Source organism: Chanos chanos, chromosome 6 (genome assembly GCF_902362185.1).
Source record: "Chanos chanos chromosome 6, fChaCha1.1, whole genome shotgun sequence".
Classification (NCBI taxonomy): Eukaryota; Metazoa; Chordata; class Actinopteri; order Gonorynchiformes; family Chanidae; genus Chanos; species Chanos chanos.
Window position 1 is genome coordinate 317,501 of NC_044500.1, and position 16,466 is coordinate 333,966.

Below are 16,466 nucleotides of genomic sequence, written 5' to 3' on the forward strand. Positions count from 1 at the left end.
GTCGTCAGAGAAGTCCAGTGAAACAGGTCGATCACGCTGGGAGGCCAGTGCAGGCTGAGACTGAGCAGAATGCAGGCGGTAAAACTCCTCTCCACCCTCAGCACGACCTGGTGTCTTCTAAAAAACAAAACAACCACCCTAAATAAGCACACTTAAGGCCGACATTAAACCCTTTATTTAAACAGGAAAGAGACCTTCTTAAGGTGGACACTGCTTATGTTTTTATCCCTGTATTTAAACAGGAGAGAGACCTTCTTAAGGTGGACACTGCTTATGTTTTTATCCCTGAATTTAAACAGGAGAGAGACCTTCTTAAGGTGGACACTGCTTATGTTTTTATCCCTGTATTTAAACAGGAAAGAGACCTTCTTAAGGTGGACACTGCTTATGCTTTATCCCTGTATTTAAACAGGAAAGAGACCTTCTTAAGGTGGACACTGCTTATGTTTTTATGCCTGTATTTAAACAGGAGAGAGACCTTCTTAAGGTGGACACTGCTTATGTTTTTATGCCTGTATTTAAACAGGAACTATTCTGGATTTAAGGGCTCTGACCAATAGGCAGGTATTGCAGTACACAGTGTACAGCTAAGAATCAACGGACACAAACAGTGGAAGATTAAGTCAGACAATGATACCGGGGGGGGGGGGAGTTGTAGGTGTAGGGGTGTGACGGGTTAAGGGGAGGGGGGGTTGACAGAGGTGTAGAGATATTCGTGACTAGCCCAGTGCGCTCCACCTGAGTCATGGTGATGTTGATAACCTGCGTAGTGCGACGTCGCTGCCCAGAGGAGGGGAGTTTTTTAGCGGAGTCGAGGGCCAGACCACTGAAGGAGGTGATGCTGCTCTCCAGCTTTCGTTCCACGCCACCCTTATGGAGAACCCTAGCCCCTGTGTCCCGTGTGCTCATGGGAGTAAAGAACAGAGTCTCGAGAGACTCCCCGGCCAACGCGCGTTTCGCTGCCAATCGATCAGAGCTGCGGGGCAGTGGGGTGCTGGACTCACCGGGGTTGGACGGCTTCCTGTGTCAGGCACGAAGAAAGGAAAGGTGTATCGCGTGTCACCATCACAAGCAAACTTTGACAGCACTGAGTAACGGCAAACCACCAGTCTAAATGTTTTGTGACGGTAACCCAGTGTTTGGGAGCACTGTTCTCAGTGCTATCAAACACTGTAGGGGATTACGGTACCTGGCATCGTTGAGCGAGTCGTCCAGTTCTAGGCTATCTGTGCTCGTGTTCTGATGGGTCTCTGTACAATGAACACTCTCTTTGTGCTGCATCTCAACAACATGTTCACCCGGCTGCCTCTGTCGCCTCAAGGCTCGGTCTGCATAATCCACCTGAAATCAGACAGAAACTCAGTGTTTCAAACAGACCTACAAAAATAAAAATACACAAGTAAAAATGCTGTCTATACACCAAACAAACTCAGTTTTAAGGAGCTGTTTCCATTCTCGGTTAAAACTGCACAAGTACCAACCTGAGCCTGCAGGCTGTTAACCTTGGCCGTCAGATTCCTCTCTGTGGCCTTGGCTTGGTCCAGCTCCATGGTGACAGATTTCAGCTCCTCTCTCAGGGTCTTGAGCTCAGTTTCCCTGTGTTCCAGAGAATCCTCTAACCCTTGTATCTTCTCTTGGGCTTCAAGGAGCTGTTGTTTCTTACCATTGTAGTGATTCTTGGCATTCTCCAGCTTTTTAGGCATCAGCAGAAGAGAAAAATTGAAATCAAAACAAAACTTTTGCTGGCTACCTTACTGGAACAAAAATGGCAGTTTTGATAATACTTGCAAACAAACATAAACTGTAAAATAAATAGCCTGAAAGAAAATACATAACCCCCACGTGTTAAAATAACATTAGAAAAGGAACAGACCAAACTATGGTGAGGAAACAGGAAATGGCTGACCTGTGATTTGTAGTGTTCCAGTGCCACAGTCTTTGCCTGTAACTGTTCGGTGAGGTCCCTGCTCAGGGATTCCTTGTTAGAGGCGTAGGCAGAGATTTTCTGAAATTTGGCTTCCAGGACGTCCAACTCTTTCACCTGCTCTTGATGGCGAGTTCTCTCTAACTTCAGGGAGCGGATTTGACCCTCCTTCAGGCCCAATTCTTCCCTAAGTTGCTGGATCTTAAAACGTCCTGATTTACTTTCCTGGTCAAGCAGCTGGGATTCGGCCTCCTCCTCTGCCAGGTGTTTGCGGAGTTCCTCTACTTCACTCTGGAGCTGCGATGCTGCCTGACGCTGCACTTTGAGCTCATGTTCCTTTGCAGAGAGCTCAGCTCTCAGGACAACGACCTCAGATTCCCTCTGCTGAAGGGACTCAGCGGCACCATCGATTTGACCTTGGAGCTGAGATATCTGCCTTTGATGACCTTCAATAATCTCCTGAAGCTCTGACTCCATGTCAGTTTTGGCTTTCTCCGCCAGCTCCAGTTCTGCCCTGGTCTCTGCTCTCTCTTTTACCATTTGAACCAGTTTCTCTTGCTTCTCTGCTAGTTCCGTAGCTTTAACCTCCTCTAAAATATTGATCTTGCTTCTTAGACGATCAGTCTCAGCTTTAAGACCATCGATTTCTTCCCTCTTTTCTTTAATGATTATGGCTGCCTTGTCATGCTCCTCCGAGACCTTTTCTTTTAGCTCTGTACGCAGGGCATGTAAACTGCACTCTCTCTCAGAGGCAAGAGTAGAGGCTTCCTGAAATTTGGCCTGTAGTTCAGCTACTTCTTGCCCTCTTAATCTGGCATTTTCTTCTGACTCTTTGTGAAGAGCTAGCAGCTCAGAGTGCCTCTCAGAGACAAGATTGTTGGCTTCTTTAAGTTGAACCTGCAGTGCAGCATAGCTGTTCTCCATGGCTTTGTGTTTAGTCTCTAAGGCAGCAGCCTCTTCACATCTCAAGTGTTCAGCCTCTTGCTGGCGCTCAAGTTCCTCTTTAAGAGACGTGATCTGAGTCATCAAGGCCAGCGTTTCCTGCCGTCTATCTGACGTGATGGAGTCAACTTTCTGCCGAAGGCTCTCAATTGTCTCCTCTTGAACTTTGTGACTGGTTTCAGCAATCCTGACCCTTTCGTGCTCACACTCCTTCATCCGCTTAAGCTCCTGGTCAAGGGACAGACATTCCTCTTCCAGATTTTTCAGATCAAGATCTTTTTTCGAAGCTGCAGATGTAAGAACAAAAACTTCGGCTTGAAGGCTTTTAATTGTGGCAAAAGCCTGGACCACCTGTGTGTCACTCTGCACCTTCTCCTCCTTTAGTGAGTCGACAAGTTTTTGTAACTGCTCCATGTCTTGTGTGCGCTTGCCATTCTCCTGATTCAGCTGATCTGCTTCTTTATTCAGAGCTTCTATCTGCACATCACGCTCTTCGATCGTAGCCCTAGAAACCTTCAGGGTGTGTTCCAGAGTCTCGTTCTTTTCTCTCTCCAAGGAAAGCTCTTTCCTTAAATCCTGGACTTCCCTGGCAACATCCTCAAAGGCTTTAACTTTCTCATCAATCAGTTTCTCAGCGTCAGCAAGCTGCTGCTGAAACACAACAATGCATTTCCTTTGGTCCCCCAGCTCTCTCTGAAGCGCACTGTGCATCTCAGTGGCCTTCTCTTCTGCAGACTGGATGCTGATTTTCAGAGAGCGTATTTCATCTTCCTTTACTTGGAGTTCATTTTTCAGTTTGCGGACTTCGGTGCCTCTGGAATCCAGTTCCTGCATGACTTTCTGGGAATTGGCCTCCTCTTCCATCAGTTGTGTGTGGAGCTCCTCTACTTCGCCCTTAAGCCGAAATGCTTCCTCACATTGCATTCTGGTCTCCTCTTCCTTCGCAGAGATCTCAGCTTTGAGGAAACCAAGTTCAGATTCCCTTTTCTGAAGCGACTCAACAGCACCTTCAATTTGACTTTGGAGCTGAGAGATCTGCGTGTGATGATCTTGGATTAGTCCCTGAAGATGTGACTCTGCAGCATCTTTAGCTTTTTCTACCAACTCTAGTTGTGCCTTGGTGTCATCTCTCTCCTTTACCAGTCTGACCAGTTCCTCTTGCTTTTCAGCAAGATCTTTAGCCTTATTCTCCTCAGAAATGCAGATCTTGCTAGACAGGTCATCGATCTTGGCTTTTAGACTGCTGATTTCCTCTTCTTTCTCCGTGATGGTGAGGGATGCATGCTCATGCTGCTCTCTGAGACAAACTGACATTTGACTTGCTTCTTCAGTCAGCTGCTCTATGCGAGACTCTGCCTGAAGTTTCCGTTGCTTCATCTTGTGAAACTCCTGTCCCAGGGTCTCCAGCTCAGCAAACATCTCCTGCGCCTTTTGTTCCTGTTTCTCCAACTGACTATTCATCTGCGCCTCCCTCTGAACCTTCGCAGCAAGCAACTCCTCGTCTTTTTTCCTTGCGATGTCCAATTCATTCTGCAGGAGGGTCACCGTATCGTCCAAAGCAGAGATCCTGCTTTGGAGCGAGACATTTTCTTCCACCATTTTCTGGTGGCCCAGCGCCTTCTGTTCATACTCTATGAGCGAAGCCTTAGCATCCTGAAGGTCTTTCTGTATGGTATCCAGCTCACTCTGCTGACCCTCCTTTTCAGTCTGCAAGATTTGACATCTGACATTCAGAGAATTAATCACCTCCTCAAGGGACTCGACTTTCCTCTCTAGATCCTCATGCTCTCTTCGCAAAGCAGCAGACACCGTGACTTCCGCTGCAAGCTGGCGTTCCAGCTGTTTAACATGGGCTACATCAGCCTCTAGACTTGTTATCTGGGCTGTCAGGGTGTCTATTTGCTCCTTACTGGTCTGTGCTAGGTTCTCCCTCTCCACCCTTAGGCTGTCCACTAACTGCTGAAGGTCAGATACCACTCTTTCCAGTCGCTGTGTCTCTTTTTCAAACAGACCTCTCTCTTCTGCAAGCACACACTTTTCCCTTTCCAGTTCAGAGACGGTGTCCTGAACCTGGGAAAGCTTAAGAGTCAAGTCTGCCACCTCCTGCTTCAGCCTCTCCTCCTATAACAAGGGGAAATGTTTTATTAGAGAAACAAACATGAAATACAATTTAAGGAACTTTTTCTGAACAAATTTCAGCTCGATTTTCTCTACCATTGAAATCCCTACAAGTTTGCCCAGGGCAGCCCTGTTCCTGGATGCTTGTCTGCATTCAGGACACTTAGTGTCTGAATAGATGCCTCGAAAACAATTTATATTTAAGTTGAACAATGTTTGCAAACTCAAAGCCTGAATGCTAAGATTTCTCAGCGACTTGAATGCAATCATTTACGCTCAGCTGGTTTGTCACGTACACTCACACGAATATCACTCATGTCTAAAACATTCAGGGGCAGTAAGGTATCCCAAACAATTACACTATAGTTTGGCTGCTATTCACATCAGCCATCTAACTGACTGACGGTTGGACACATCTGTTCACCAGGTAACATGGGGACAACAAAAGCAGCAGGAATTCAGCCCTCCAGTACTTAACTTGGGCACCTTGTCTACGCATTAATGACTTACCTCCAAGATGGGTCCCAGAACCTCTCCTTCCTCTTGTGATGGCGTGCAAGCTTTTCCTAGTTCCTCTTCCAACACTGAGATCTTTTCTTCAAGAATCTGTATCTGTTCAGTTAAATATTCCTGAGCAGAAGACAGCACATGGTAGAGAAATGGAGCATTAAGGATGCAGACAGAGAAAACACATCTCAGAAAACAACAGGAGCAAGAGTAAAGAACGCAGGACCTAGACGACAGAGTAAAATGGTTAACTCAGATCACAGGACACAGATGTTTTGGGCTGTGGATGTACCTGTAGTAAAATGGTTAACTCAGATTACAGGACACAGATGTTTTGGGCTGTGGATGTACCTGTAGTAAAACGGTTAACTCAGATTACAGGGCACAGATGTTTTGGGCTGTGGATGTACCTGTAGTAAAATGGTTAACTCAGATTACAGGACACAGATGTTTTGGGCTGTGGATGTACCTGTAGTAAAACGGTTAACTCAGATTACAGGACACAGATGTTTTGGGCTGTGGATGTACCTGTAGTAAAATGGTTAACTCAGATCACAGGACACAGATGTTTTGGGCTGTGGATGTACCTGTAGTAAAATGGTTAACTCAGATTACAGGACACAGATGTTTTGGGCTGTGGATGTACCTGTAGTAAAACGGTTAACTCAGATTACAGGACACAGATGTTTTGGGCTGTGGATGTACCTGTAGTAAAACGGTTAACTCAGATTACAGGGCACAGATGTTTTGGGCTGTGGATGTACCTGTAGTAAAATGGTTAACTCAGATCACAGGACACAGATGTTTTGGGCTGTGGATGTACCTGTAGTAAAATGGTTAACTCAGATTACAGGACACAGATGTTTTGGGCTGTGGATGTACCTGTAGTAAAACGGTTAACTCAGATTACAGGACACAGATGTTTTGGGCTGTGGATGTACCTGTAGTAAAACGGTTAACTCAGATCACAGGACACAGATGTTTTGGGCTGTGGATGTACCTGTAGTAAAATGGTTAACTCAGATTACAGGGCACAGATGTTTTGGGCTGTGGATGTACCTGTAGTAAAACGGTTAACTCAGATTACAGGACACAGATGTTTTGGGCTGTGGATGTACCTGTAGTAAAACGGTTAACTCAGATTACAGGACACAGATGTTTTGGGCTGTGGATGTACCTGTAGTAAAGATACCTTAGCTGGGCCACAATACATTGTCTTCTGACTGATTCAAAGATTTTTGAAGTATTTTAAAGCGGTCTACCTTTTGAGAGATGACTTGGCCAAGCTCACTCTCCAGAACATTCTTCTTGCTTTCCCACTCTGCTCGAGAAGAGTCGCGTTCCACCATCAGCTTCGTGACCTCCTCTTCCGCAACAGTCAGTCGAGAGAAAATGCTTCTCATCTGTTGAGTGGGCGATGGAGCCAAAATACTGTATTACAATATCCTTTTTTGAGATCCTTAATATTCATCATGACTTGTTTTGTTTTGTTTTTTTGCACAACCAAGCTGGATATTATGCATTACTCTCATTTACACTTCTCCTAACATTTGGGTATATAAAATACAAGCAAAAAAAAAAAAATAGCTGAAAGACTGACTGTGTGCAGCTGGGCGTGACTTATTTAAAAATTAAATGGATTTTGAGAGTCAAGTTGCGATCCGTTGTACAACTTAACAATAAATCACTTATGACCATGCAATCACACAAAACAGTTCATCTTTTTTCAATTTTAACCATTATATTTTTCTGACATCTGGCATATAGATGTCAAATTGCGGTGCGTGAAAAGTATTTGCAGCTGTATGTGTCACAGCGTGGATGAATAGTTTGCGTTGTCTTCTGAAGCCGTGGGTTTTCCGCTGTTTTAATCAGGACCATGTCTGTAGTTAGACAAATGCTAAATAATTAAAGGCCTAATTGTGTGGCGGCCTGGGAGAACCAGTCACTGCCACTCAGATACTTCAATCCCTATACTTAACCATGGTGTGCACAGTTTTAAATACACTATACTTAACCATGGTGTATACAGTTTAAATACACTATACTTTACCATGGTGTATACAGCTTTAAATATACTATACTTTACCATGATGTGTATACAGCTTTAAATATACTACACCACGGTGTATACAGTTTTAAATATACTTTACCATGGTGTACACAGTTTTAAATACACTCTACTTTACCATGGTGTACACAGTTTTAAATACACTATACTTAACCATGGTGTGTACAGTTTTAAATATACTATACTTAACCATGGTGTGTACAGTTTTAAATATACTATACTTTACCATGATGTGTATACAGTTTTAAATATACTACACCACGGTGTATACAGTTTTAAATATACTTTACCATGGTGTACACAGTTTTAAATACACTATACCTTACCATGGTGTGTACAGTTTTAAATACACTATACTTAACCATGATGTGTATACAGCTTTAAATATACTACACCACGGTGTATACAGTTTTAAATATACTTTACCATGGTGTACACAGTTTTAAATACACTATACTTTACCATGGTGTGTACAGTTTTAAATATACTATACTTTACCATGGTGTGTACAGTTTTAAATATACTACACCATGGTGTACACAGTTTTAAATATACAGTTTTTAAGAAAACAAACAGGACATTGTCCATTTTTAAGTGTTTGTGTACATTATGTGGTTTTTGCTGTTAGCACTGGCGGCTCACTTCGTGCGTGCGTTTGTAAAATGTATATTTTAAAGTCTCATTATTACGGTTTTGTATTCATCTGTAATGTAGCACAGTGTTAACAATGGTACTTATAACATTCTCTCTCAGCCCTGGAACTCAAACAATTTTCTGATGCCCCCAAAACACACATATTTAAATAATGAAATTAATATCATAAACCTGCGGCAACTAGTCAACTAATGGCTGAACTAACGACTACCAGTCGACTAGGAAAATCTTTGGTTGGCGGCAGCCCTAATATTGTCATATCGTGGATAATATTAAAACCAGTCATGTCATAATATTGTTATATTACCCACCCCGACTGTCAAGATCAGAGTTTGAGGTCATATGGCCTAGTTTTCATATAACATGAAGTGTCAGCACATCAGACGAAGTCTTTGTCCTCACCTGAGCAGAGAGAGTCCCGTTCTCCTCAGTGAGCTGGGAGATTTTTCTCTCCATTTGACTGTTGTCTGTTTTCAGGTCCTGGCACTGTTTTAAAACCTCATGGACCCGCCTGAGAAGCCTGCAGGACACAAACAGAACCTCAGTATATCTGACAGGTTACACAATATCAGACCCCCCTGGAAAATTCATAACCGTAATCACGGCAAGTCAAATTCATAACCATGATCATGTCAAAGACACATTCAATGCCCACAGGCCTTAACAGCACAAGAACATTCAATTCTCACAGGCCTTAACAGCACAAAACCACATTCAATACCCACAGGCCTTAACAGCACAAAAACACATTCAATACCCACAGGCCTTAACAGCACAAAAACACATTCAGTACCCACAGGCCTTAACACAAAACCACATTCAGTACCCACAGGCCTTAACACAAAACCACATTCAGTACCCACAGGCCTTAACACAAAACCACATTCAGTACCCACAGGCCTTAACACAAAACTACATTCAATACCCACAGGCCTTAACACAAAACCACATTCAATACCCACAGGCCTTAACACAAAACCACATTCAGTACCCACAGGCCTTAACACAAAACCACATTCAATACCCACAGACCTTAACACAAAACCACATTCAATACCCACAGACCTTAACACAAAACCACATTCAATACCCACAGGCCTTAACACAAAACCACATTCAGTACCCACAGGCCTTAACACAAAACCACATTCAATACCCACAGGCCTTAACACAAAACCACATTCAATACCCACAGGCCTTAACACAAAACCACATTCAGTACCCACAGGCCTTAACACAAAACCACATTCAATACCCACAGGCCTTAACACAAAAACACGAGCCGTTTCTCAGTATGGAGTACAACTTGTGCGGACTCCCATTCTTGGGAGTTAGGGTTAGGGTTGACACAAGTCACCTCCTAATGCATCCTTGATAAAACCCACAAATCGAGGACACATCTTGGTACTTGATCTGTACTTGACTAGATGCGAACTTTGAACTGGAACACTACTTAGGCTGTGACTGATGACCTTTCACAAGTCCATGAGAGCACAAGTACAGAGAAGAACACATACTGAGACAAGCCACACAGTCAGTCTCCACCCTCACCCATCATTCTTCTGCTGTAGCTCCAGCAACAGGGCCTTGTGGTCTCTCTCCAGCTGCTCATGGTCCCGGAGCATTCGCTGCAGTCTGTGCTGTAACTGGGCAATTTGGCTTTCTGAAGATCACGGCAAACATCAGTCAGATCAGAATACAGTCACATGACACACACACGAACACCAGTCACACACCACAGGGACACACGAACACCAAACACACACACACCACAGTCACACACGAACACCAAACACACACACACCACAGTCACACACACACACACACAGCAACCCTAACACCACACACATGCACGGACATACCCCAGACACACACCACAGTCATACCACACACATATGCATGTACATAAGTGCGTACACACACACACCCATCATCATCACTTATATCACCTGGTTTCCTGCAGGTTTACTCTTTTCTTCCTGAGCACGTGAACACATGGGCTCTTTAAAATGGTAAACATACAGGAGTCTTTCCCACCTCTCTCTTCGATGGTGTGAATGTGGGAGGCGATCTCTCTCTCCAGTTCATCCCTCACGTCCCCCTGCTGGGCCAGCTCTCTGCGTAGCCTCCTCAGCTGCACCTGCGGGGTGTTCAGGACCTCCTGGATGGGCGAACTGGAGGATCAGAGCGGTGGTTCAGAGGTTTGGGAAAACTGACCAGCAACCCTACAGCTAACCACTGCTGGAACAACAGACTTCAGATCGAGTACATTAATATTCAAAAAACATTTTGGCAAATTTCCCTGGCTACGTGCTTCCTTTAAAAACAAACCCACAATGCATATTTCCTATACCAACAGCTAAAAAAATTACCTACAAATGCAGCTAAAACAAATCATGCAAAGGGTAAAAGGCATGTATTTGTATTCACATGTAATGCGATTTGTAAATCAGCGACTTTATCTACTGGAAAAATTAAGACCAACAAGGCATTCATGCTTCACATTTTTTGGCTAAAACCAGGAGACCCCCTGGAATGATAACTGAACGGTTAGATTGGGGCTGAGTGTTGGGACTAAACGGTTAAGTTGGGACTAAACGGTTAGGTTGGGGTTGAGTGTTGGGACTAAACAGTTAGGTTGGGGCTGAGTGTTGGGACTAAACGGTTAGGTTGGGGCTGAGTGTTGGGACTAAACGGTTAGGTTGGGGTTGAGTGTTGGGACTAAACGGTTGGGTTGGGGTTGAGTGTTGGGACTAAACGATTAGGTTGGGGTTGAGTGTTGGGACTAAACGGTTAGGTTGGGGCTGAGTGTTGGGACTAAACGGTTAGGTTGGGGTTGAGTGTCGGGACTAAACGGTTGGGTTGGGGTTGAGTGTTGGGACTAAACGATTAGGTTGGGGTTGGGTGTTAGGACTAAACGGTTAGGTTGGGGTTGAGTTGTGAGTAGGTGTTCATGTCAGGACAGCTCGCCAGTACCTCGCAGAGCTGGAGCCAACCGAGGTAAGTTCCAGAAACCTGACCGCAGGGCGAGCTGGACGGCGACTAAAGACCGGGGACTCGTCGTCACTGATGGACGAAGAGCTGCTCATGTCAAACACAGCTACAGAGAGGAAAAGAAAAGACGTTACAGATACAGGAGGTGTTTCATAGGGGAGTGCTGAAAAGACGTTACAGATACAGGAGGTGTTTCATACGGGAGTGCTGAAAAGACGTTACAGATACAGGAGGTGTTTCATATGGGAGTGCTGAAAAGACGTTACAGATACAGGAGGTGTTTCATATGGGAGTGCTGAAAAGACGTTACAGATACAGGAGGTGTTTCATATGGGAGTGCTGAAAAGACGTTACAGATACAGGAGGTGTTTCATATGGGAGTGCTGAAAAGACGTTACAGATACAGGAGGTGTTTCATATGGGAGTGCTGAAAAGACGTTACAGATACAGGAGGTGTTTCATATGGGAGTGCTGAAAAGACGTTACAGATACAGGAGGTGTTTCATATGGGAGTGCTGAAAAGACGTTACAGATACAGGAGGTGTTTCATATGGGAGTGCTGAAAAGACGTTACAGATACAGGAGGTGTTTCATAGGGGAGTGCTGAAAAGACGTTACAGATACAGGAGGTGTTTCATATGGGAGTGCTGAAAAGACGTTACAGATACAGGAGGTGTTTCATATGGGAGTGCTGAAAAGACGTTACAGATACAGGAGGTGTTTCATATGGGAGTGCTGAAAAGACGTTACAGATACAGGAGGTGTTTCATACGGGAGTGCTGAAAAGACGTTACAGATACAGGAGGTGTTTCATATGGGAGTGCTGAAAAGACGTTACAGATACAGGAGGTGTTTCATATGGGAGTGCTGAAAAGACGTTACAGATACAGGAGGTGTTTCATATGGGAGTGCTGAAAAGACGTTACAGATACAGGAGGTGTTTCATAGGGGAGTGCTGAAAAGACGTTACAGATACAGGAGGTGTTTCATAGGGGAGTGCTGAAAAGACGTTACAGATACAGGAGGTGTTTCATATGGGAGTGCTGAAAAGACGTTACAGATACAGGAGGTGTTTCATATGGGAGTGCTGAAAAGACGTTACAGATACAGGAGGTGTTTCATATGGGAGTGCTGAAAAGACGTTACAGATACAGGAGGTGTTTCATATGGGAGTGCTGAAAAGACGTTACAGATACAGGAGGTGTTTCATATGGGAGTGCTGAAAAGACGTTACAGATACAGGAGGTGTTTCATATGGGAGTGCTGAAAAGACGTTACAGATACAGGAGGTGTTTCATATGGGAGTGCTGAAAAGACGTTACAGATACAGGAGGTGTTTCATATGGGAGTGCTGAAAAGACGTTACAGATACAGGAGGTGTTTCATATGGGAGTGCTGAAAAGACGTTACAGATACAGGAGGTGTTTCATATGGGAGTGCTGAAAAGACGTTACAGATACAGGAGGTGTTTCATATGGGAGTGCTGAAAAGACGTTACAGATACAGGAGGTGTTTCATATGGGAGTGCTGAAAAGACGTTACAGATACAGGAGGTGTTTCATATGGGAGTGCTGAAAAGACGTTACAGATACAGGAGGTGTTTCATAGGGGAGTGCTGAAAAGACGTTACAGATACAGGAGGTGTTTCATAGGGGAGTGCTGAAAAGACGTTACAGATACAGGAGGTGTTTCATATGGGAGTGCTGAGGCCACTTCAAAAATGTTTGTTATAGAAGAGAGCAAATGCTGAAACTTCTTACTGTTCCTGGTGAGGAAGCGATCCAGTTCGTCACTCAGATAAAGACTGTCTTCATTCTTCAACACAAATCGGAACAGAGAAGCGATCTCACACTAAGAGAGGGAGGGAGGAAGAGCCATAAAAAAATCTAATAATTTTTTGATCGAAACAGGCAACCCTCCTGTTGCAAACCCGCTTCTCTAACCATTAGGCCGTTTCACAAGAACTAAGTTCATTTCAAAGTGGGGCTAAGCCAGACTGTGAGCTACTGCTCTGAGAGCGTGAAGACCTGCTCTAGACCAGTGCCAAACTCCAGCATCTATGTTCCAAAGTACTTCACACATATAAGGGGAACAAACCATGTGTAGGGGGAGAGAGAGAGAGAAGAGTAAAAGTTGTGGACAGAAATGAAGAGAAGTGAAAAGATGGACTACACAGCACTAAAGAACATACCTCAGTCTCAAATTCCAACTTGGTTATTGGTGTAAGGTTGTTCATGACTCCATGAAAGCACAGCAGTAAAACAACCTGTTTACAAACAGGAAAAAGCAAGCACAACAGAGTGAAGACACAGCAGAAGGCTCCTCTGAGAGAGGGGAGGGTGTTGGGCTGGTGTGTTGGGTTGTTGCTGGGTGTTGGGCTGGTTAACACTAACCCCACTGGTAAGGGAAACAACAGTAGTGACACAAGGTCTAAATGTGGAGTTTGGTGGCACCGCGGCAATATACTGAAACCCAAGGTCAAAAGAAGGGATGGGCATTTCAAGTAAAAATATTATTCGATATTCACTGGGAACCATGAGCACGCGCACACACACGCACACACAGAGCAAGAGAGAGAGACCCATTCATGCTTTTCAAAAAACTCTGGCTCAGCAAATTCCATCAAACTTCAAAAACCTTCGCCACAAAAACCTTCGGCAAAGCTGAGGGGAAGCATGTCTTTAGCTGTCATCTTTGAGATCAGGTCTGTTGTTTTCTCTGCAGGTCTAACATCAAACTTACTCTGTCTGGTGACAAAGCTAGTCACTGACTGTTGATCTGTGGATGGACCTTCTGCTGAATGCTTCTCTGTCGGATGACTGTGCATAGTTGTAGCAGAATTACGATATGCTAGCTTTACCTGCTGGAGTTTGCAGTGTACCTCATTCTCGTTTATTTTTTTTTTGAAGGAGTTCCACACAACTTTTTGGCGGCGGTACGAGTCTTTGGCTTTGCATGTTTCTCCTGTTTGTACAATAGCATTAAATCTCACAGCGCCACACACGGTAGTAACGCGTTATTCTTTTGTTGCTTAATGGCAGTTGGCAAACAGAATTTAGGTCTATTAGCGGTGGTCACGCGTCACTTACTACCAGGCGCCGGTAAAAACAGGGGAAAATAAATTTTAGACAAGACGACAGTCGCATAAACTATTCGATTCTTTATAATTTAACGACTAATCGAAAACCATGACCCATCCCTAGTAAAAAGTAAATAAACTCTGTATTTCTAGATACGACAGGGCTATGGCCTGCAAACCGACAATATTGTTTTAGGAAAGCCATGGGCCAAGCGCACACTTGCAGTACACTAACAGGCCACAGGGTGAGTGTGTGTATATCAGTGTGACCAGGCAGCGAAATGCATTCACCATGCAGTGCGGGCGCACACATACCTTAGACAGTTCCAGCTCCAGGTTTCGCCCCTGATGGATGTTCTCCCATGACACGAGGTTACCGCGGTTACCACAGCACCGGCACTCATCTGCACACAAACGTATTGCCACTTCACTGCTTTATTTGACCATGCAGTGTGTTTCTGAGAGGGTTGCGTCTTTACTTACTTTTCATAAAATCAGAGACAAGCTTCAGTCTTTCATCCTGAGGAAGGTCCAGTTCTGACTGGCTGGCCTCTTTATGTTGTCTGTTTACATAAAATGGATGAAACAGTCCTAATTACACAGTTCTACGAAAATTACGTCCAAAATGAGGAGAAATGCAGTGAGCAAAACATAACGCACCGAACAGTTCCCCCAAACCCTTCCCATCTGAATTAGAAAATGCCATAACAGGTTTTCACCAGCGCACTTACAATTTACACACGATCTTTAGCAACAGGCGCCCATCTGCTAAATGAACGATCTTATCAGCAGGTCTGTCCAGTTTCAGACTGTTGATCTATTTGGCCAAAAAAAAAAAAAACACCGGTTTGGTTATGAAAAATCATTCTACAAAATGTCTGTAAAACACCATATTAAACGTACGACTGCAAACCGTAATGTAACGCACCCATCCCAGAAGGGCGTTCTCCTTAGCTGGGCTCAGTGCCATGTTCAGTGCTGCAAAACACAAACTTTCTAAATCAAAAAACACAGTAGTGATTTGGGGCGCGAGTAGCATGAGTTTTACGTTCTGTCAGCTTCACCCTGAGGCTTAAGGAATTGTATCGGTGCCGCAGTTTACCATATTACGCGTTTACTGCGAGCCGACTTGAAGGCAAAGTGTGGTTTGTTTACCTTACATGGCGCACTTCAATGTGAGCGAAGCAAACTAACTTTTACAACCCTCACTGTACAACTCTAGGCTGACGTAAGGCTCTCACGTTGCATCATGTTATTATTTAAGGTTACTGTTCGCCAAAAGTGTGAATTCTAAATTAACTGCAGATGATATAACACTATCTTAACTTTTGAGGCGGCGAGTTAACTAAACTTCGTCAAACATAAAAAACAACCAAACATGAAACACTTGAAGACGCAGTACTGTCAAAAGTTACAATAAACACCGCATTTCAGTAATACTCAATATCACCGTACCAAATAAGCTGTAGCTTCATGCGGTTTAAACACCAATCACTGTAAATAAGTCAAAGGCTTTACCTTTAAGAAATTTAAAATCATGCGTTAGAGCTGAAGAAATCCCTGTAACTGTATTAAACCGTCAATACGATTCTTTTCAAATTTCAGCGCCTGCGTGTTTGATATCTTTTCTAGCCTCTGATTGGGTTTGCTCCAGTGTTGACGTACTTCCTTTTTTTCGCTGACCAATTGAGACACCCTGTAGTCTATTGTGTTTGGTTTATCGAGAACATCAGCTGAAAAGTCAACATACTTTGTCAGTCATTACAAGGTACGAATGCATTTAGATGTTAAATGAACATCTAAAATACAATATAGTATTAACCAATACTAACTCGTTCTATGAGATGATCCCAATCTGTAGACTGTCCAAGCAACATTATGAGTACAAACTACAATTCCCGAAACCAATTGCCTGTTTCCGTAGCAACCGAATGTTGTGAGTTTGTGATGAGCGACTTGAGCAATTATGATTTTTTTTAAAGATTACATAGACGTATTAGAGGTATGCGTCGGATAAACTCTTAGTAAATCGATAGCAATTCCTTAGAAAAAATACTGCCATGCAAGATCAAGCACGTGACTTTTGTCAGCATTATTTATCTCAAAGTAGGTAATCAGGTAGCACAGCGGCTGTGCTGCCATTTGATTTGATCATGTAAGTGCGACGTAAAAGGACA

The 16,466-nt window shown here is 43.9% G+C and overlaps 1 protein-coding gene across 1 annotated transcript in view; it reads right to left on the bottom strand.

The window, feature by feature from the left end:
* The window catches only part of numa1 (nuclear mitotic apparatus protein 1), an 18,530-nt gene extending 3,271 nt beyond the window's left edge, over positions 1-15,259 (bottom strand). Inside the window, exons 1-19 of the mRNA XM_030776656.1 lie at positions 15,218-15,259; positions 15,021-15,106; positions 14,773-14,852; positions 14,679-14,722; positions 14,605-14,634; positions 13,402-13,476; positions 12,971-13,061; positions 11,193-11,316; positions 10,254-10,390; positions 9,768-9,879; positions 8,619-8,736; positions 6,754-6,894; positions 5,495-5,614; positions 4,186-4,987; positions 1,907-4,023; positions 1,482-1,691; positions 1,190-1,341; positions 739-1,021; positions 1-117 (exon numbers count right to left, since the gene is read on the bottom strand). The exon at positions 1-117 is cut by the window's left edge and continues 70 nt beyond it. Of these exons, the coding sequence (XP_030632516.1) occupies positions 1-117; positions 739-1,021; positions 1,190-1,341; positions 1,482-1,691; positions 1,907-4,023; positions 4,186-4,987; positions 5,495-5,614; positions 6,754-6,894; positions 8,619-8,736; positions 9,768-9,879; positions 10,254-10,390; positions 11,193-11,316; positions 12,971-13,061; positions 13,402-13,476; positions 14,605-14,634; positions 14,679-14,722; positions 14,773-14,852; positions 15,021-15,106; positions 15,218-15,259 (4,881 nt within the window). The remainder of the gene's footprint in view (positions 118-738; positions 1,022-1,189; positions 1,342-1,481; positions 1,692-1,906; positions 4,024-4,185; positions 4,988-5,494; positions 5,615-6,753; positions 6,895-8,618; positions 8,737-9,767; positions 9,880-10,253; positions 10,391-11,192; positions 11,317-12,970; positions 13,062-13,401; positions 13,477-14,604; positions 14,635-14,678; positions 14,723-14,772; positions 14,853-15,020; positions 15,107-15,217) is intronic.
* Positions 15,260-16,466: the final 1,207 nt, after the last annotated feature.